Genomic DNA, 23,252 nt, shown 5'->3' on the forward strand with positions numbered 1-23,252 from the left:
GACATTATAGTAATCCATGGTACATCTTGTAAATAAACCTTAACCTCAATCATGCTCATATTTATGTAAAGTTTTTTTTTTGGATAATTTTTTGACCATGTATAGAAATTTCATAGAATATATTATATTGCAGGATGCTGACCCAACTTTGCACGCGAGGATGCATAAAAGTGATGCAAGAGAAATGCAGAACTTTTATCGGCAATACTATGAGAACTATGTTAAGGCGCTTGATAATGTAGCTGATCAGACTGATCGGTACAGCTATCATTAGAAGAAATTTGCACTTATCTCTATTTTTTTTACAGCTCGCTTTTCATCCATTTAGATGATAATTACTCTCTTTGATTTTCCTTTGAGCTCCATAGGCCAATCTTGGTTTAGATATATAAAACAAAAGCTTTGGTAGAACTTTCTCGATTCTTTTAAGCATAAAAAATGCACGCGATAACTTATAAACTATAGTTCATTATCTATAAGTTAGTTCTTGACTTTTGTAAAAAATGTACTCCTTAACATTTTAATTCCCGTTATTTGATGAAGCTTTCCCTTAGAGGTTGCTGACTGGTGGTTGAATCTTCTTCAGAGCTCAACTAGCAAAAGCATACCAAACTGCTGCAGTACTGTTTGAAGTATTGAAGGCGGTCACCCAGACAGAGTCTGCTGAAGTTGCTCCGGAGGTCCGGATTACTACATAATTGTTTCTTATTGATATGGTCAAAACAAATCTATAACCCCATTTCAAATATGAACGGTACCATATAAAAACAGAGGATGATTTTTTTTTCTAGTTGTAAGTTTTTGATTGGTAGTTAATTGTTTGCAGATTATGGAAGCTGGTAAAGATGTTGAGAAAAAAACAGAGCTGTATGTGCCCTATAATATTCTTCCTCTTGATCCCGCTGGTGCACATCAAGCCATCATGCAGCTTCCTGAGGTTAGTTTCTCTGTCTATTAAGCTGTCTGTTTCCTCTGCTGTGCAAGGATCCTGCCATGAACTTTCGTGTTCTTGATTCATGCATGAACATTAAAAATTCTTAATTTACATTTCTTCTTTTCGAAATTGATTGTTTGTTTATCCATTTCACTTGTTCTTAGCATGGCCTTTAGTGTCTGACTGTTTGTTCACACTCTTGGAAAATGATTCCTAGTTTGTTCATGATCTCAGATTAAAGCTGCAGTAGAAGCTATACGTAACATTCGTGGCCTTCCATGGCCTGAACATCATCAGAAAACAGGTGCAAAGCAAGATCTGCTTGATTGGCTCCAAGCTATGTTTGGATTTCAGGTAATTTTAGTTAGACTCAGATTGATTTTTCTTTTTCCTAGTGTGTTTATGCATTCAAGATTTCAAAGTTCAAAATAATTATTCAGATTCCATATTGACATAAATATGAACTCTATAAGGAACCGAAACTGATACATGGAAGTCTTCAATATAGGCAAGAAATCTGAGCTAAGTGAGTTGGTGGTACTGTTTGAACTTTTGCAGAAAAGCAACGTGGCCAATCAAAGGGAGCACTTAATTTTGTTGTTTGCCAATGTGCACATAAGGCAAATTCCCAAGCCGGAGCCAATGTCAAAGGTGATCCAACCAAATAGTGTTGATTTTTCAGAACTATGAAAACATTTCCATTTGAGACAAGAATTAAGAATATGGATGTTGAATAACCATTTTTAATTATTGTGTGTGCTGACAGTTGGATGACAGAGCACTAAATTTGGTCATGAAAAAGCTGTTCAAAAATTACAAGCAGTGGTGCAAATATTTAGGTCGCAAAAGCAGTCTCTGGTAGTATCTTCTGATAAGGCCGTGTTCTTAAATATCTTGTTTCTATGGTTGTTATATTGCATGGTGTGATGAAAACCAATGGAATGCTGGCAGATTATACTTTGGAATTGATACTGAGATTATACTTAAAGTTTAGTTTTTGTGTTTGTTAAATACAGGTTGCCCACTATACAGCAGGAAGTGCAACAACGTAAAATTTTATATATGGGACTTTATCTTCTTATTTGGGGAGAAGCTGCAAATCTTCGGTTTATGCCAGAATGCCTCTGCTATATTTACCATCATGTATGTGAGATGAGTTTTGTTGAGTTTCTTTGGTTTTGAAAAATTTATATATAAAATCAAAACTAAATCTTTACATTTATATTTTATTCTGTGGATTCTACTCATGTGGGCTTTTAAGTGCTGTAATTCAATCATAGCATTGAATTTCATCCTCACACAGGGAAATGAACATTGACAAATTTAATGTTCGAGTGAAGATTCTCTCAAGCAAAGGGTTGAACGTGCTAGTACTTAAAAGTACCACCTCTTTTGCAAAATATTCAGTATATGAAACCAATGTTACTAGACTAATCAACAATAAATCGGCGAGGCAAAAGAGCGAAGAGTTTTAATCGGAATGGGAAAAAATCGGGAAAAAATTGGTGCATACAATAAATAAAGATATACACATATATTGAATTAAAAAAATATTTTTCATTGATATTCAATAAAGCCATGTCCAGACAATGCATAATATCAATAGATGTCCAAGAAATCATGAGGACAATGTGTATGCTTCAAGTATAAAATATATTTAGTATTGGAAAACATTCAAAAACAGGTACAAATATTCAAATGAGACGAGGAACTTCCGAGTTTTTGTCAACCAACACCGCGGACCTGCTAAAATATTACTTGGGGTTACAGTAGCATGATTTCTAAATTGGGTTAATTTTGGATTGGTAGTGTGTTTATACCCATTGGTAGATCACTTATACACTCACCGACATCAAATGAATTTAAGGAATTGTTTCATCATTATAGGTCCTTGTAAAGTTCCAACATTCTGAATCACTTCTCCTCTAAAAAGGGAACGATGATCCAATAGAACCTATTATAAACAGCAATGCCAGTACGCCAAAGGTAATTGTGTAGACTGTGTTTGTAAGTATAAATAAATAGTTGTAAATTTGTAATATTGAATAAAAACTGAATGGTGAATACAAGCCTTTGTGGCAGTGTGCCTATATGGGCATTGAATGGCTACGAAGGTGAATGGTCACATTGTTTGACCTTTGCCCCTTCATAATTAATGAAGGTGACCGTTTTGTAGTTGTTTGGATCTGAACGAGCCCCATTTTATGGATGTCTTAAATTGTGTGTTGCGACCAAGCCTATGGAAAACCCCTACAAACAACATGGTGAAATAGGTGTTGATGTTTGTAGCATCAGACAGGAACTTCCATGCAGGTTTAACTGTTAAGACATGCAAAAGTCATCCAAAGCCTCCAACCTTAGCAAATTCAATTTAATTAAGGAAATTAATTAACTTGAAGTGCTTTTTATAAAAGTGAGTTTAATATTAATAAAATGTAAAGGATTTTACATTAGTGAATTAGATGCATCTTAACTGTTGATCTAACGTGAGGTGAGATTAATGTCAACTGTCAATCACTTTGGAGATTAGGGTTAGTTGATTCATTCATAGTTCAAGATTATATAAGAAAATCTAGGTGAAGGAGAAAGACAGAAGAAGAACTCAGAGAGAGTGATTGAGGCACAAAGGACAATTACTGAAGAGAAACATAGTGAAAAAAGGAACTTCACTCAAATGTTCATTCCAAGAAAGGCAACGAGAAGAGATTATCAACAAAGTAATTAGCCAATAGTTTGATCTAGTGGAGGCTGAGTCAGTACAAGTCAAGTCGAGTGAGAGAGAGGGTGTGACTGGGCTATACAGCCCAGCCATATAACATGTTTAGAGGTCGCTGTAGAACAGGGTGACAGGTAGGCATACATCGGGCCTTGTATAGTTCGTACATGTGGCACAAAAGTCTGTAAAATAGGCTGATAGCAGCAACAGGTCTGTTGAATGATTTGGCGGTTTTTGGAGGGTCGTACAGGTGCCTAGCTAATTTCCAGAAATTTTTTGTAGCTTGTCTTTATTTTCCGTGGGTCGCTTCCTCAGTAATGAAGCTTTTTTATGTTGAGATATTGTTTTAATGAACAATAGATTTGAAGGGCAAAAAACTTTTGTGTGCATGTGTTGAAATTGGCTAATTTGCTTTTGCTGATTTTTTTATTTTTATTTTTACTAGTTAAAAAAACCAATAGTGCATTTTAATCTGTAAGTTGTAATTTAAATTAATTAAAAACAAGAAAATTAATAGGAACTAATTTTCCAGGTTATTGTGGTTAGGAATTTAATGTGGTATTAGAGCTTGCACTCTGAGAGGGAGGCTGATTTCAAGTTTGTACAACAGATCAACCAACAATGAGATTGGTGCAGGTCGTAGGTTGCAAAGGGAGAGGGGGAGGCCATACCAGTCAAATCGATTGACAAAGGATCTAGCAATTTGCAGCAGATCTATTAGACTTGTAAGGAGATCTCAATAGGTCTGTAAACCAGTAGTAAAAATTCCTGTGGGTGCTTGAAGGAGTAAACACGTGACAATTTTCTTCAGATTCAGGAAATGCTAGTAGCAAGTCTTAGGTTTCAAGATAGATTGGATGAAGCTTCAAGCTTCTTGCCTTAGAAGGAAAGAGTCACTTTGCTTTGAAGGAAAATGACCTTTGGGAAATAGTTGGCAAAGTAAGTCCTACACAGATAGATTTGCAACAGTGAGTGGCTCATGAGGACATTAGAGATTAGTGGGTAGTCATGGATGCTGTGAAGGATCACTTGATCCCTCACTTGTCTGGGAAGCAATCAACCAAGGAAATGTTCGAGGCTCTAGTGGATTTAATAGAGAGTGACAACATGAACAATAAGATGATCTTGAGAAACAAGCCTAGATCCATGCAGATGTCAAGATTTGACAATGTTGCTAGCTACTTCATGAAGATCACCTAGGTACGCGATCAACTTGCAGCGATTAGGGAGAAGGTGGATGATGCAGAACTTGTTAATATGACATTCAATGGTTTTCTAAGCCTTGGGGACCATTTGTCTAGTGTATTTGTGCCTATGAGAACTTCCCTATTTTGAGGGGCTTTGCGATGATTGCATCTAAGAAGAGGCTCGAAAGGGATCCAAATCCAATAGGCAAGGAGGTGGAGATGAGAACTTGGTCGTTTGTTAGTCAAGAAAGAAAGGACAAGGAAAGGGGTGTTCCAACAAGAAGGGTAATGATGAGGAGTCAACCTCACGATCAAGGAATAAGAAAGACTTGAGCAAGATCAAGTGTTTCATATGCCACAATAATGGATATTCTTGCCCAAGTGTTTCGTATGTGACAAGAATAGACATTATGCATCTCAATGTCCAAAGAAGAAAAAGGGGAAGGGAAAGTTGTAGTAGGTAGCAACATTGACAAAAACTCAGTTGGATGAGTTTGTTGCAAAGTTTGGAAAGAACTTCTCTCTAGTTTTTAGCCTTTCTACCAACACAATCACTAAGAGTGCATGGTACTTGGAAAATGGTGCATCAAGTCACATGACAGAGACACAAGAACTATTTAGCAGTCTAATGGACAGAGACTTAGGGAGTTCATGTGGTGCTTGGTGATGATGCCAAGTATGCAATGAGGGAAGAAGGAACTATCTTGTTCCAACATGAGTTAGGAGGACTGTTAGAAGCCAAGGATGGGCTATATGTACTAGGATTGGAGAAGAATTTGCTCTCAATCTCAATTATGGAGTACATGGGTTTGTCATCAATGCATGTTTCAAAACGGACAAGTACTCATTCATCTAGAGGGATCTTGCCCTAACACAACAATGTTCATTGGGGCTAGAGAGTGCAATTTATATAGGTTGCAAGGTAAGCCAGTTCAAGCCTTGGTACATGTCAATGACAATCTGTGTGGGTTATGGCACAAGAGGATGATTGAGAGGAGGAATTGTTATCCTCTCTACTTTGGTTGATATCTCACTTGTGACATGTTTTCTCTTTTGAGCCATGAGGAAAATCTCACGCATGCTTACTGGCTAGAGGGTGGGGTACTTGGTTACATGCAAAAAATACGTTATTATGCTAATTGAATTTAATAGTGCCATTAGTTGAGAATAGATAGTTGGGGTAGGTATTAGAAGTCACTTCATGAATAATTATATAAGGGAACCCCACTCCTTGTATCCATCAACTTAATTTATATTCAAATTATATTAATCCAGAAATAGTTTTAACACTGGGAACCTTTCTACAACTCGACCCCCTATGAAACCATGTTTCGACTTGGATTTGGACCAACTTTGATTGAATGAACCAATTTATAAAAAAATACATAAAATAATTAAATTTTAATGGAAATGTTATTTTTAGGATTTCAAACAATTAGAGACAAGTCACAAAATATGCAAAGTTTGCTCATCTATATATCATGTGAGGATGAATATATGAAAATGGCACCAAGTGCAATACATATTAACATCAAAATACATAACTAATGAGGCTCTAAATGGCGCCTAGAGTCCAAAATCCATCCTACAAGTTACTAGGCCATTGGCCTATTACAAATCGCTGATTAGCATGATCACTCTCAAACTCATCACCACTACTAGCAATTGGATCATCGTCCAGATATACATAAACATAATCCGGCTCAGAGTCGTCGGACTCCTTGGATTCCTCAACCTTATAATATGGTAGAAAAAGCTTACCATCCCTAACAAGTGATTTTGGTTTGAGTGAAGGGGTCATCTCCTTAACCTTATAATATGGTAAAAAAAAGCTTAACCTGCCTAACTCATGATTTTGGTTTGAGTGAAGGGTACATTTTTGTTAAGGCCAAGGTTGAGGAGTTCAACAACCTCTAGCACCAACATAAGATGATTTCAACAATTAATACCACCAACATCAAGGCACATAAAAGACTTTATGCTCTTGATTAAATGCCAATCACATACCCTCATACATGATAGAATTCGATGAAAATGATGCAATCCTACCAATCCAAAAATGCTGAAAACTGTTAAGTCTGCTCAATTTTGAGTCGGATATGAATTTCTACTTTTTCCATGTGAAGTTCGATAAGGTTGGAACCACTCATAAACATCCTGAAACAAATAAAGGTAATGTTAAAAATTTAAGTAACAGTGGAGATTTCCTTTATCCTTCCAAGAATTTAACATTACCTTTGATTCCCAGCATTGCCAGGGTTTAGGAGTTAGGTTTTTTGGTTTAGGGTTTAGGAATTAGGCTTTTGTGGCTTGACTAGTTCAGGATGGGACTAACCAGTTCATATTGGTTTGTACTGGTTTAGTACGAAATTAGTATAGACCAGTCGATCGGTTTGAGTTTGTGGCTGGTTTGACCCCTAGCCCTATCTGCCCTATCCAACCAGCAGATTTGATTGGTTCTGGTTCAGACCAGGTTGTTTTCTAAAACTAGGATTCTGCATCTGTCACGTATATTTGTGTATTTAGTTGTTTAGGATAATAGCTGCAAAGCAGTTCTTGGCACATTATTACACAAGCTTCTAGTTTGCATCCATCATATTTTTTTAAAGGTTACCCCATTTCAAAGCATTGAGTAAATGGAATCAGATTACTTTATTCAACACCTCAAGTTCCACTTGTAAAGGAAAACTTGGAAAAAAATGTATTATTGCATCAATTATAATTCGATCTTGGCATGAGATATCTTCCCAATTATGAAAGCATTTCAAATAATCTTGTGCTTATGTAGGACTGTAATCACCCAGATCCGTACATTGATTCATTAAAAAAATTGCTTTTAAGGGATTTCTTTGTGGATGATGAAATCTGATGTGCTCCTTTTGTTGAGCAACAATTCAGCTTTATAAAGATTTTGGAACATGACAAGCTTTTTAATCACTTGGTGGCTCAATATCATCTCTGCCCACAAGTGTTTTACATGGTTAAGAGCTTGTGGCTGACTGTTGTTACAACTTTAAACAATGAACCTTCCTACTTTCTACAATCTTAAGCAACAATAACAACTTGAAGAATTTGATCATGTAGATTGACAACCATTACATTGTTGTTACAACATTAAACAATGAACCTTCCTACTTTCTACAATCTTAAGCAACAATAACAACTTGAAGAATTTGATCATGTAGATTGACAACCATTAAATTCATATGATTTGTTCCCTTACACCAATGAAATATATGGATACATACGAGAAATTCACCGGAAGGAATTGTGATACGGATTTATGAAGGAACAAAATGGAACATCAATATAAAAAGAAACACAAAGCTACAATGAAAACACAACTTCAATTCATTAATAACAAAGTACTGAAAACTGTTTACATGAAGAATGGAAATAAACTATCTCGGGTGATGGTTGCTTATCTCTGAGAAGAGATGTGGCGGCTACATGCCTTTTGATTTGTGTTACAATGAGGCTTGGAGGCCTATTTATTATTGAGAAACAATAGAAAACCTTGAACATTCAAAAACCTAACCCTAGGAGATGAAACACCAAAAGTCTGTGGGCCCTGTTGGGGTAAATTGGTACATCAACTTCCTGGGGTTGTAACTTTGGCATACGATCTCCATTTGACGTGTACGATACCTCATTAGAAAGATCTATTTGAGGACTACAATTTTTGATTGCAAACCCATGCCACAGGCTATGGATTTGGCTGTTTTCCAAAAAGATGTTATTTATGTTGAAGAATCTAAGGCAAGATGACATTAATGATTCTTCTAACTATGATAACTGTTTGAGATGTCTTTTTACTTATTATGATTATCTTCTCCTTCTTATTATTACAGTGTGTTCTTCAATCATAAAACAACTACCAAAACAAGAAGATCAACAAGATACAAGCACACAAGATGTAGGCTCCAAGCTAGGGAAAAATCTCTCCTCTTGAGAGGAAAACCATTCAATCTCTTCTTGTAGATTCTTTATTGACGAATACCAAGACCCTTGACCAACACTAAAGCCCTTCCAAGACCAAGATCAACTTCACTAGAATGTGCTTGCTTCACTGCTTTCCAAACCCAACATAATCTCTTTCGACAACTCTACTTCGACCTCCAACCACAATTTTTTGGCCCTAACTGTAGATTTGCAAATTTGGCCCCTTGGCAGTAGCTTCTACTTCGCACGTGTGGACAAAAATTGCTTCTTCTTTGCCTCCAACTACCTCACTTGACCTAATTTGTCTTCTGGATCTAGAAGGGGACTTTGTTGGCTCTTCCGTTAGCTCTTTTTCACTAGATCAAACCTCCACAACGAAACCTTAGCTCGACAACAAAAGCCCTAGCGAAAAGTTGCAAAATTTCAACCCTCTTCTTCACATGTGTGGAGAGAAAGAGAGAGAGAGGAACCCAAAACACTTCTTCTCCTTCTTCTGCCTTCTTCGCTTGCCCTTTTCTGCTTCTTCCTTCGCATGAGAGAGAGAGAGGAATGAATGTGTCCAAATGAGGTCGAACGTCTTCTATATATAGGTCTTCTAGGGGTACGAATTCCAGCTTCTAGGCCGACTTGACAGGCTAGCAGGCCAACTTGGTCTTGGAAGGCTCAGTAAGATACAAAAAATATTTCCTTTTACAATTTACAACATGCCCGATGGGGTCTTCATATTATGACAATGTCCCCATTTGACTTCTTGACCTAGGACAATCCTAGAAGCACTTTCAATTAGTGCTTAACTTATAAAACAAATTTCTTGGGCAAGAAACCCAAGCTCAGTAATAATAATAATCATTTTTCTTTCTTTTACAAAATACAAGAATCAAAAGTACATTTCATATTTATGAAGACCGAACCTAGTTACACTTTCTTCAACACTCCCTCTTAACTAGGGAGGTATTCATAAATGCTAAATGGCTATTCTCAATACTGAAGAGATCTCATAAGAAGAGTCGAACTAGTAATGCATTTGTATAACATCATTATAACCAACATTGTCACATAGCAAGGCCTTGACTAACAACTCTATCTCTCAATAGATTAGAGCACAATGTTGGCGAGACCAATGATTATAGACACCTTCATCATTGTCTCGCAAGGTACATACACACCCGTGTGTTCACTGAGTATGACCTTCTAGGACTATTCTTTTCTTGGGTACCCAACCCTAAAAAAATATCGATCCTCTTGCCTACTCTTATCTTGGATGTCCTACCACATCCTCAAAGAGTATCAGATGCCAGATGATTACTCAATCCTCCATTCTTTCTTCCAAAATGAAGACAAGAATGATGTGTCTATCTCTCCCTCTCAACTAGAGAAGATATGTCAACCAATCCAAGCTTGTTTCTAAAATACACAAGCTTCTTATTGGTAAGAGATTTTGTCAAAATATTAGCAGTTTGATCATCGGTGGGGATATACTCCAGCTTCAGTACACTCTCTTGTACCAACTTTCGAATGTAGTGGTACTTGTTGTTTATTTGCTTCGTCCTTCCATGAAATACCAGGTCCTCAGACCATCTAATACAGTTGGTATTATCACATTGTATTCTTGTCTCTTTTGTTTTGGTAACCGTTTGATGAAGTAAGAGAATACACATTGATAATAATAAGAGAAGATTGTGGTAATAAGAAAAATAAAAGGTACTTCACAAATTGTTATCATTGCTAGAAGAATCTCATTATAACTCAAATTCCCTAGACTCTTCAACAGGAAGATCCTCCTCATCAGAATTAGATTGGAGATCTTTAGATTTCTTGAAGGCAATGCTCTGATAAAAAATTACATCTCCGCTTACTTCTATTTGATGTCCTTGTTTTATATAGGTCTTGTAAGCCTTGGAAGAGTTGCTATATCCAACAAATATTCCTTTCTTGCTTGCGGGATCTAGCTTCTTTCTTTTGTCCTTGGGAATGTGAATATATACAAGACACCCAAATATCTGGAGATGCTCAATATTTTTTTTCTTCCCAGCGAAGACTTCTTTTGGAGTTATATTACTGAGTGACTTGTGAGGACTTCTATTTTGAATGTATACTACTGTCTTTGTTGCTTCTCCCCATAGGAATTTCGGTAGATCTCGAACATGGAGAATAACTTTGACACTTTCTTCTATAGCTCTATTTTTTTGTTCAACTACTCCATTATGCTCGAGATTGTATGGAACTATAAGCTCCCTCCTAATTCCAGCCTCCTTACAGAAAGCAATGAGTTCTTTGGAAGTATATTCGCCTCCATTGTCTGACCTTAGAATCCTTATGTTTCTTTCTATAAGATTTTCTACGTTTGCCTTGAATTTTGAAATTTTATGAATACTTAGTCCTTGGATTTAAGTAAATAAACCAAAGTTTTCCTTGAATGATCATCAGTGAAAGTAACATAATATAGATGACCTCCAAGTGATTTAGACATGGGACCACATACATCAGTTTGGATGAGATCTAGAATCTCTTGAGCTCTAGATGTACTATTTGCAAATGGTTTCTTTGCATTCTTTCCCAGAGCACAACCTTTGCTTTCATGGTCTTCTTTGAGATTTGGTATCCCATTTACAATGGAGTTTAGAGTTGGCAGGATCTTGTAATGAAGATGGCCCAATCTTCTATGCCAAAGTTCACATGGACTTATCTCAATGTGGATAAGTGCTTGATTTAGAGGAGATGAGAGTTTGTAGAGTCTTCCTTCTCGAACTTCAATGGTTCTAGCTTTTTCATTGCTAGAATCTTTAACCCAAATTGCTACTTAACCATCTATAAAAGCAACTCTATCTCCTTTTTCTTCTAATGATGGAACAGTAATAAGATTTTTGCACAAACCTGGAACATATAGAATGTTGTTTAGATGAATGTTGCCTCCTCCTTCCAACTCAATTGATGTAGATCCAATGCCTTTTACCGGATAGCTCTTGTTGTCACCAAGCTCCACAGAGTATGAGGACTTCCCTTTGGATAGGGTTTTGAGTTGCTTGTGATATCCAATTATGTGTCTTGAAGCTCCACTATCTATCACTCATATATTTTCATCTTGAAATGTTTCGGTGAGGGTTGAGAATAATCCTTCATTCTTTTAAGATTTGAGATCTTTGGAAGAGAAGAGACTATTCCATACTGCCTTGAAACTTTGCTTGATGAGACTTGCTAATGATGAACACTTTTCTTCAAGCTTCTTCATAACATAGTTGACCTTCTTCATGCCTTGTGCGAACCATAGCTCTGATACCATGTTGAAGAATCTAAGGCAAGATGACATTGATGATTCTTCTAACTATGATAACTGCTTGTGATGTCTTTTTACTATTATGTTTATTTTCTTCTTCTTCTTATTATTGTGTGTTTTTCAATCATCAAACAACTACCAAAACAAGAAGATCAACAAGATACAAGTACTCAAGATGTAGGCTCCAAGCCAGGGCAAATCCTCTCCTCTTGAGAGGAAAACCCTTCAATCTGTTCTTATAGATTCTTTATGGACGAATACCAAGACTCTTGACTAACACTGAAGCCCTTCCAAGACCAAGATCAACTTCACAAGAATGTGCTTGCATCATTGCTTTCTAAACCGAACATAATCTCTTCAGGCAACTCTACTTCGACCTCCAGCCACAATTTTTCAGCCCTAATTGCAGATCTGCAACTTCGCCCCCCCGATAGCAGCTTCTACTTCGCATGTTGTGGACAAGAACTGCTTCTTCTTTGCTTCCAGCTACCTCGCTTGACCTATTTTGTCTTCTGGATCTAGAAGGGGACTTTGTTGGCCCTTCCTTTATCTCTTTTTCACTAGATCGAACCTCCGCAACGAAACCCTAGCTCGGCAACAAAAACCCTAGTGAAAAGCTGCAGAATTTTAGTCCTCTTCTTCGCACGTGTGGAGAGAAAAAGAGAGAGAGAGGAACCCAAAACACTTCTCCTTCTTTTGCCGTCTTTGCTTTCCCTTTTCTGCTTCTTCCTTCGCATGAGAGAGAGAGGAATGAATGTGTCCAAATGAGGTTGAACTGTCTTCTATATATAGGTCTTCCAGGGGTACGAATTCTAGCTTCTAGGCCGACTTGATAGTCTGGCAGGCTGACTTAGTCTTGGAAGGCTTAGTAAAATACAAAAAATAATTCTTTTTACAATTTACAAGATGCCTAATGGGGTCTTCATGTTATGACAATGTCCCTTGACTTCTTGACCTAGGACAATCCTAGAAGCACTTTCAATTAATGCTTAACCTATAAAACAAATTTCTTGGGCAAGAAACCCAAGCTGAATAATAATAATAATCATTTTTCTTCTTTTTACAAAATATAAGAATCAAAAGTACATTTCATATTTATGAAGACCGAACCTAGTTACACTTTCTTCAACAATTTAGGGCCTCAAAATGGCTCCAGAAGTTAAGGACTTGAAACACTGCCAAAAATAGTTATTTGTGTTATAATTAAGGAAACTTAAAGAAACAATGGTGGGGGTCCAAGTGGAATAGGTGGTTGGTCACCAATATCTACCTGGATCAGTCCTCCCCCCGAACCTAGTTACACTTTCTTCAACAATTTAGGGCCTCAAAATGGCTCTAGAAGTTAAGGACTTGAAACACTGCCAAAAATAGTTATTTGTGTTATAATTAAGGAAACTTAAAGAAACAATGGTGGGGGTCCAAGTGGAATAGGTGGTTGGTCACCAATATCTACCTGGATCAGTCCTCCCCCCTTAGGAAGCAATGGTCCCCATTGCATTGAGTGCCTCCATGAGATGGGGAAACTTCTACTGAACTTGGTCCTTGGTGAGCCACTTGCCTTGGTGTAGGAGTTGGCCAACTTCGACAACCTGATACAATTTGATCTTTTGCTGGCAAGTGTTCTTGATTTGTGTGTCCATGATCCAATTAGTTGTGGCCTATTCCATGTAGTTTGAGTTTAGCTCTGTTGGTGTTAACCATTCTGCAATGTCTAATGTGTCCAACAATGGTGGAAAGTATGGTTGAAGGCAGTTCACATTGAACACTGGGTGCAAGCAAAGAAGTGGGGGAATGCTAATCTCAAAAGTATTGTCTCCCTCAGCCTTGGTGATGGTGTAATGTCCATATCGAAGTGGTTTGAGCTTTTTGATGGGCTCCGACAAGATGTTCTTTTTGCAAATGCAACCAAATTTTGTCGCCCACCTGAAACTTGTGTGGAACCCGATGCTGATCATGTTGTTGTTTGTACTTGGCATTGGACTTACCCAAGATATCGTGCACCTGCTGGGGGATGTGTTGGATGTGTTCAATATATTAGATTGCTTTATTAGCCTCATACTGTACATGTGCGGATTCTGTCTGTGTAGTCGCATGAAGCATGACAACATCAATTGGACACAATGGTTGAAATCCCAGACCCATTTGAAAAGGACTGCGACCAGTCGAGCTATGGAGAGCTCTGTTATAACTGTGCTACACATAAGGAAGGCTCTCATCCCAGGTTCGTGGATGCTTGGATTTGTACATGCGTAGTATGTGCACTCTCATCCGGTTGACAACCTCTCTCTGACCATCAGTCTGGGGATGGAATGTAGTCGACTTAGTGAGCTTGGTGTCTAATAATGTCCAGAAGCTTGACCAAAATGTGCTCAGGAACCTATTATCGTGATTTGATATAATGGTCTGCGGGATCTCAAACTGTACCCATACTCGTTCAAAGAAGAGATTGGCAATGTCCTCTCTGGTGATACTCTTCTTGCAAGCCATTAATATAGCCATCTTAGAAAATCTATCCACGACCACAAATACATAGTCATTACCATGCTTGGTAGAAGGCAAGCCCGATAGATAGTCCATGGAGATGGATTCCCAGGGCTGATTGAGAGTAGGTAGAGGAGTTTACAGGCCCTGCTTCTTGATGGTTGACTTGGCAATTGCACAATCAATGTAGGATCTGATATATTTTCCAATATCCTATCGAAGTTTTGGCTAATAAAAATAATTCTGTAGTACGACCACAATTTTCTTCACGCCAAAGTGCCCTGCGACCCAACTATGCCTCTCAAATCAGCTTGGCACGTTCGTTTGAAGGTAAAAAAAGATGGCCCAAGTAGCATACTAAGGTATTCTGGAGGTGAAAACCTAGAACTTTCTTGACATACACTAGCATCTGGTATGTGGTTACGAATTTTGGATCATTTTTGTGCAGTTGTGGCCATCCGAAGGTCTTGTGGCCACATGAGTTGAGAACAAAAGTCAATGCTGCAACTGGGGTTTGATTGACGCAATCTGCAACGTGATTGGTGTTGCCATTCTTGTATTTAATGTTCAAGTGGAATTGTTGCATATATGTAGACCACTTTTGATGTCGATCGTTTTACAACTTCTTGTGTTTGTATAAATTGAAGAGGTCGGTGATCTGTGTGGATGAGCGTCTCCTTCCCTAGAATGTAATGTTTCCATTGTCGACATGCCTGCATGATAGAATATATCTCTTTATGATAGGTGGGGTACTTTCGAATTGTATCGAAAAGTGACTCACTGTGATAGGCCACTAGATGCCCTTGCTGGGTAAGAATTGCGCCAATAACATAGTTGGAGGCGTTTATCTCAATTTCAAATGGTTGTTGCAGGTCTGGCAGTGTGAGTATAGGTGCAGAGCAGAGGCGGTGCTTCAACTCAACGAACACCTTCTGTTGGGACATGGACTAGAAAAACATTGCTCTCGCTCCGCACTTGGTAACTTGACTTAGAGGCCAAGTGATATGAGAGAATCCAAACATGAACCTTCTATAAAAATTGGCAAGGCCCAAAAAGCTGCAAAGCTCTGTTAGAGTGGACGGGGCTGGCCAATCCCGAATGAATTGGATCTTAGTTGGATCCACATGCATGCCTTGCTCATCAATGATGTAGCCCCGATATTGGACCTGGCTCATGCCAAAGGCGCATTTCTCCAAGTTGGCACATAGTTTGTGTTGTTGCAGAGTTTGAAGGGCCTGCTGAATGTGTTGTAGGTGCTTCAAAAATCTTGCTGAAGTTGAGGATGTCGTCCAAATATACAACCACGAATGAGTTGGTGAAGTGCCAGAAGTTGCAGGGGCATTTGTCAACCCGAAAGGCAAGACCAACAACTTGAAAAGACCCTCTTTGGATTTGAAGGCGGTCTTCCATACATCTGTGGGTTCTATTGGCGCTTGGTGATAACCAAACTTCAAATCGATCTTGCCGAAATACTTGGCACCCTTGAGCTGGTCAAGAAGGTCATCAATTTGTGGGATTGGATATCTGTTCTTGACAATGATTTTATATAGTGTCCGATAATTAATGCAGAGCTTCAAGGCTCCATCTTTCTTCTGTACAAGTAAAATCAGACACCCACAAGGTGAGAAACTTGGACGGATGGGCCCTTTTTGCAGCAACTCCTGGATATGTCGCTTCATTTCGTCATTTTCCAAAATGGAATGATGGTATATCGACCCATTGGGTAGAGGTGCTCCGAGAGTCAGATAGATCGAATGCTTTACCTGATAGTGCAAAGGTACCCTTATGGGTGAGGAGAAGTCCTAATATTCTTCGACGACCTTATCTATTGAGAAATCTAGGTGGAAACAAGTGTAGGTGATTTCCCTTTGATAACTGCTTGTGATAATTTTTTACTTTACTTGATTAACTTCTTCTTTCCTTTCTTATTATTAGTTTTTTCTATCATCAAACAACTACCAAATCATAAAGAACAATGAGACAATAGGACACAAGATATAGGCGACCAACCAGGGTCAAAACCTCTCCAACTGAGAGGAAAATCCACCAGAACCCTTCTCTTCTTATAGAACTTCAAATGATGAATTCCAAGACCTATGACCCTTGACCAAAACCCTCCAAGACCAAGTCATTCTTCCTTCTTGATGAGCTTTCCTTACACAACTTCCAACAACAAACTTCGACCTTCCAGCAACTTCGACCCCAGCAATAATTTCTGCAACTTCGACCTAGCATCTTCTCAGCTTCGACCTTGATGCAACTTCAGCAGCTTCGACCTAGCAGCTTCACAACTTCGATCTAGAGGCAACTTCACAGCTTCGACCTTGCAGTTTCACAACTTTGACCTTGCAACGTCGTAGCTTTGAGCTTGCAGCGTCATAGCTTCGACCTTGCAGCTTCACAACTTTGATGCGGCTTCAGAATTTTGTCTAGCCTAGAAACTATAGAAACCCTAACGAGAGAGAGAGAGAGCCCCAAAAACCTTGATCTTGATCTTCTTCTTCTTCTTCGTCCTTTTCCAGTGTTTATCTTGAGGAGATCGAACTTGCTTGAGTGAGTGTGCAAATGAGGTCGAATTCCTTCTTATTTATAGGTTTGTGAGGGGTACAAATTGCTATCTTGAGGCCGACTTGCCCTTTCATGTAGGCCGACTTGATCTTTGTGCCATGACGAGGTCTTGGAGGGTCTTTTGACTCTATTTTGACTCAATAATTTTTCCTTTACAATATGTAACATGCCACATGGGTCAAAAATACATGACAATGAGTCAATTGACTTTATGACAAACTTAGAAGCACTCAATGGGTGCTTGACCTAAAAATAAATTTTCCTTGAGCATGAAACCCATGTGTCTCAGAAAGACTTCCAAGAAGGGGCGAATGTAAACAGAGAGGGTTCCTTGGCCCTTTTCTCATAGTAAGTTTCCCACCAGTCCTTGACATGGGGGGAGGCCTTAAGCAATGCAAAATTATTTTTTTCCCTATCGGAGAAACTATGTATTGAAATGTTAAAATTGGCAACTAGGGCCAAACTCCATGTGGGTCATCTTATTCATGGCTGATAATATTTTTATTAGATTCCTCTCGTCGAGAGGTGTAGGATTGATCTAAAGATCATCCGATTCCGATAAGTATTTATGGAGATATGAATTTATTTTGATTATGGAATAATTATCAAGCTGACCAGCAACTCATGTAGGCTCAGAAGCCCAACAGACGCATCTATTCATCATCAACATTTGTATATAAATATAGGAGGTCTTTTCCTCATTTGGACACACACTTCTCATCCATCTCTCTCTCTCTTCTGCGCAGAAAAGAGTCTTTCTCTCTCTCCTGCGTAGATAGGCCTCTCTCTCACACGTGGAAAGGAAGGACGCAGCTGCTGCCGGTGATGCCGATGATGCTGATGCTGGTGATGCCGATGATGCTGATGCCGGTGATGTCAATGATGTTGATGTCGGTGATGTCGATGATGCCGGTGATGCTGACGATGCTGATGCCGGTGATGTCGATGATGTTGATGCTGATGCCACTGATCTAGGGTTTGTTGCTGCTGATGTAAATCATATTTATGTGCTATTTCTCTCTGCTGAATTATTGAAGATAAAGGAAGATTTGATCAAAGGGTTTCCCCAAATTGGGGTTTGCCCCTGGCTAGCTGCCACATCTTGTGTCTCTTGGCTTGGCTTGTTTTCTGTCGATCGTTTAATGTTCTATCTGCACTTTACTTATGTACATGTGATTGCTAATCTGTGGATAATAATAAGAAAGATAAATAAACTGCTCTAAGCATAGAACATACCATAACTTAACATGAAAAGTAACCTTCAAGTAGATTCAACCATTTATATACAACATTTGGATCTATTTGACCTTCAAATATAGGGATATCAAAGTTCACTTGTACCTTGAAGGGGGCAACGCCTCCGAAGTGATTGTTGGATGAAGATGCGTTGTCGGTGGGCATCCGCCGAAGGATCTGGGCAAAGTTGTCCATCATCTCATTCCTTTGCCGCTCGAGGGATTCTTCGAGCAACAATTTGATAGGATCTCCTACTCTGTTGTCTTTCTTTTCTTTTGCCATGGGAGGTTGTCGGTGTTAGCAGGGATGGTCTTGCAAATGCTCAACCAGTTCAAGTCCCAACTCCTTATACCCGACCTCGTTGGGGACATGCACAAAAAAATAGAGAAAAAGCAGACCGTTCTGATACCACTGATCCGGATTTATGAAGGAACAAAACGGAACATCGATATAAACAGAAACACAGAGCTACAACGAAAACAAAACTTCAATTCATTAATAACAAAGTACTGAAAACCATTTACGTGCAAAATGGAAATAAAGCTAGCTCGGGCGATGGTAGCTTATCTTTAAAAAGAGATGTGGTGGTTACATGCCTTCTGAACTATGTTACAATGAGGCTCAGAGGCCTATTTATTATTGAGAAACAATGGAAAACCCTGAACATCCAAAAATCTAACCCTAGGTGATGAAGCGCCAAAAGTCTGTGGGCCTCGTTGGGGTAAATTGGTACATCAACTTCCCGGGGTTGTAACTTTGGCATACGATCTCCATTTGATGCGTATGATACCTCGTTAAAAAGATCTATTCGAGGAATACAACTTTCAATTGCAAACACATGCCACAGGCTATGTGTTTGCCCATTTAACAAAAAAGAGTCGTTTTGGGCCTCAAAACGGCTCTAGAAGTTCAAGACCTGAAAAGCTACCAAAAATAGTAAACTGTGCTATAATTAAAAGAACTGAAAGAAACAATGGTGGGGGTCCAAGTTGAATAGGCAGGTGGCCACCAATATCCACCTGGATCAAAATGCCATAATCTGAATCAGATGATTAGAAATTCATGTGAGTTTTCATTGCCTTTTAACAACAATTATCTTTACAGGATGATGTGGGCGTAAAATGGTTATCGGACCACCCATAGATCAGTACAGATGATATAAAACCAAACAGGCTTGATCCTTCTAACATTTTCTGAAAATTGTTGCCCATCATTTATGGTGACTTGAACCAAGTCAACTCGAAGAGTTTGGTTCTTAATGTTTCTGGAAGTTATTTACAAGAATGAAATCCATGAAGATATTCTAGTCTGTGTGTGTGTCACATATGGGAACAAAGGCATGCATGATATCCTAGGGGGAGCTTGCAATAGGGTGGCAAGCTTAGAGCTAGTTGTTCAAGTTTTTTGTCCATTTTCAGCAGAATATTTTGGCAAATATAACAGACACAATCCTAGCAATGCTAATGTTTTGTCTTGATCACAGATTTTTTTGTTACATAATCTGTCGGAATGTCATCTTTCTCCAAATTTTCTATTGTAATGTAGACTTCACATTTTTGCAGATGGCATATGAAGTCTATGGAATGTTAGCTGGTAATGTGAGTTCTGTGACAGGGGAAAATATAAAGCCAGCATATGGTGGTGATGAAGAGTCATTCCTTAGAAAAGTTGTGACTCCTATTTATAATATTATTGAAGAGGTACTGAGCATCTTATTGTACCTTACATCCTCTTGATAATGTATGTTGTTCCCTATTATGATTTGATATTGATGCACATATATGAACATAAAGAAATAGTTTTTTTTGTTTTTTGTTCTGTACAGGAAGTCATGAGAAATAGAATTGGGACAGCCAAACACTCACAGTGGAGGAACTATGATGATCTGAATGAATTCTTCTGGTACAGGGGATGTGTCATAAAATGCTCAGCAGTATTTTTATATATCCAAGTTTTGTAATAATTGCACGCTATGCTAAAACATGACTGTCTTTATCAACAGGTCAGCTGATTGTTTCCGCCTGGGCTGGCCAATGCGTGCAGATGCAGATTTTTTTTATGTACCAAAAGAAAATGAAAGGAATCAATCCACAATGGTAGCAACACTATTCTATATTTTTCTATACATGAACAATATCCTTGTAACTTGTATGACAGCTTTCATATCAGCAGCTTGCTAATTGCTTTTTATATTTGTCAATTCATACAAACCCTGCAGACTGGAAATTTTGTTGAACGGTCTTCATATTTGTTGAAATTGCCAGAATTTTTAATGCAAATTCAGAAATTTCAGCTCGCACTGGAGGTTTCCCAGATATAATCCTTATGTACTTTCAGCCTTTAGACTGAACTGAAATATTATTTTACAGCAGCAAACAGGACAATATTTCACTTCACTTCAACCTGACACGGTAGGTGTTAATTTTCGGGGATTGAAATAGGGATTCTTCCCTTAGGTCATGGACTGTGAGACGTTGTTAGTGGTTAGGGAGATGTCGCGAGTTTAAGAATGGTTTATTCTGTGCTTGATGGAAGTCAAGTTGGAGTTCTGTTCAAGAGAAAGAAGGTCTAGTTTCTATCCTAAAGGGAGTTCGAGGGTTTAAGAATGGTTTATTCTGTGCTTGATGGAAGTCAAGTTGGAGTTCTGTTCAAGAGAAAGAAGGTCTAGTTTCTATCCTAAAGGGAGTTCGAGGGTTTCGTATGCTGGCCAAGGTTCTATTCATGGTGTTAAGGTTTGGTTAAGGCTATAAGGGAGGTATGATTGTAAGGGCCATAGGGCTAGGCTATGCCCTAGTCTAGGCTGTAGCAAGAAGAGGACTGACGAAGGTCTGTTAGGGCTTGAAGTGGCTTGACCAAAGCTAGACATTGATAAAATAGACTAGGCCGAGGCAGCCTTTGTTAGACCTTATTTAAGGCCTTAGGTAGGAAGTCCAAGGTTGCAGAAAGGAGGCCATAGGCAACGACAAAAGACCGAGTTGTAGTAGACTTAAGGAAGTGGACGACAAGGAGAATGGGGTGGATAGAGGGTTAAAAGAGAAGTCTGTTGGGTAGAGAAGGAGTTGACAATAAGGTGAGAAAGGAGCATGTAGCATCAAAGGAAAGACATCTACAACAAGCAAACTAAGGTCTAAAGGAATTGACTTTTGTGGACGAAAAGGACTGAAAGGGATGATTGCTAAGGAGGGTCAAACAACAAGTAAAGTTATTTTGTCTTTGTTTTTCATGGCCGTGGGCCTGAAGGATACGACCTTAGCCCTAGTTGTATCTAGTTGAACGAAAAACTTGTATACTGCATATTGTAGCATTGTATTAGGGTTTGGAAAGGGCCATGATCCCTTAGGTTTTCTTATTGATAGATTAATGCGAAACGTGGTTTGGGCCAATGAATATTGTGTATTGTTGTTATATTCTGCTGTCCAAAGTGGTTCATAATTGAGGATATTTAGTGTGTTTATGTGCTTGGTTAAGTCATAGACCTAACCTAGGATGCAACGAAATTTCAACATGAGAGATTGCAATTTTTTGCTATTGGGAAGTGAGAGATTGAAATGTGGGAAAGTGAGTTGCAAATCTCTTAATGGCAGGCCTAGCAAGTTCCTTTCCTCTTGTGTTTTTCCTCATTGGGCTCAGTGCACATGAGTGGTTGTAGATGTATTTGGTGATACACTTGGCATGCTCTACAATATTCTTTACCCACTCCACATTTACTATGTCCTCAAGCATGAGGCCTATGCAATGTGCAACACATGGGGTCCAAAATATGGTCTTATATTTGGAATCTAGCGTATTTTTAGCAAGAACATGGTTTGATGCATTATCTGTGATGACCTACACAACATTTTGCTCCCCCACTTTCCTAACCATCTCATCCAAAAGCTGAAATAATAGGTTGGTATCTTTCGCCCTATCAGATGCATCAAATAATTTCAAAAACATGGTTCCTTGAGGGCAAGAGACAAGAAAATTTATGATAGTGTGGTCTTTTCCATCAATCCATCCATTTGACATGAGGGAACAACTTGTTTTGGCCCATGACTCTTTAAGCTCAGTCAAATATTTTTTGATGGACAAAACATCGCTTTGCAAAAGAGCTCCCCCCAAATCATGCATAATAGGGCCTTTGAAGCCCATTCCTGTAGCTATAACAGAGTCCCATGTAGCTTGGTAATAAGTGGGGTAGACAACATTAAAGGAAATATCTGCATCATACCACTACCTGGCAATGTATTGAAAACAACTTCTTTGCATTGTTTTTTCGAATGAATATCTGAGGTGGGTTGAGTTAGACTTGGTTTGGAGGTAGTGCCACCAGTAGAGATAGAGGTGGAGGAACATAATAGAAGGTCAAGATCATCAAACCCGCTTGCATTTTTCCTACCCATAGATTCTGCAAGTTCCTTGTTCCTTGCAATTTTTGCTTGTATAGGCTTTCCCCTAGCCTTTGTCTCCTTAAACTTCTCAAACTTTTCAACGTATTCTCCCCTAATAGGTCCTATCACTTTATTAGGTGCATCATTGGGGGTTACATGGCCTTTGATATCAACCAAATGTTGTTTCAACCTATGAATACCCCCTGCCTCCCATTGGGTGCTTACAATATTTGCACAACATTTTGCCATCAACAACATCATAGTGAATTGATGCAACATATTTGGATTTTGGGGCCATGGTGGATGATGAAATTTCAGATTTGAATGTAAAGAGATTTGCAAATAGAAAAGAAAAATGCATCTAAGTAAAATGCAAAGCCTATGATAAATTAGAAAAAAAGGAGACATTTAGCCTACAAACAAGGGTTGTTTTTTACTTGAAATAGGGGAAAAGAATAGGGACAACAATCAAATCTAGAAATTTTCAAGAGAGCATCACACCTGGGAATGAAAACCAGCTGCTAAAGCCTCCTCCCAAAGATGC

At 38.6% G+C, this 23,252-nt stretch overlaps 1 protein-coding gene across 1 annotated transcript in view; it reads left to right on the top strand.

Moving 5' to 3' along the window:
- Positions 1–23,252, top strand: part of LOC149169770 (callose synthase 3-like) — a 91,137-nt gene that overhangs the window by 44,195 nt on the left and 23,690 nt on the right. The window contains exons 3-12 of the mRNA XM_089425331.1: positions 134–258; positions 587–680; positions 827–937; positions 1,169–1,288; positions 1,493–1,585; positions 1,701–1,792; positions 1,951–2,077; positions 19,901–20,038; positions 20,164–20,240; positions 20,341–20,434. Coding sequence (XP_089281457.1) covers positions 134–258; positions 587–680; positions 827–937; positions 1,169–1,288; positions 1,493–1,585; positions 1,701–1,792; positions 1,951–2,077; positions 19,901–20,038; positions 20,164–20,240; positions 20,341–20,434 — 1,071 coding nt within the window. The remainder of the gene's footprint in view (positions 1–133; positions 259–586; positions 681–826; positions 938–1,168; positions 1,289–1,492; positions 1,586–1,700; positions 1,793–1,950; positions 2,078–19,900; positions 20,039–20,163; positions 20,241–20,340; positions 20,435–23,252) is intronic.

Source organism: Pinus tabuliformis, chromosome 4_2 (genome assembly GCF_031772625.1).
Source record: "Pinus tabuliformis cultivar Carrire ecotype Pingquan chromosome 4_2, CPIR1, whole genome shotgun sequence".
In the NCBI taxonomy this organism is placed as follows: domain Eukaryota; kingdom Viridiplantae; phylum Streptophyta; class Pinopsida; order Pinales; family Pinaceae; genus Pinus; species Pinus tabuliformis.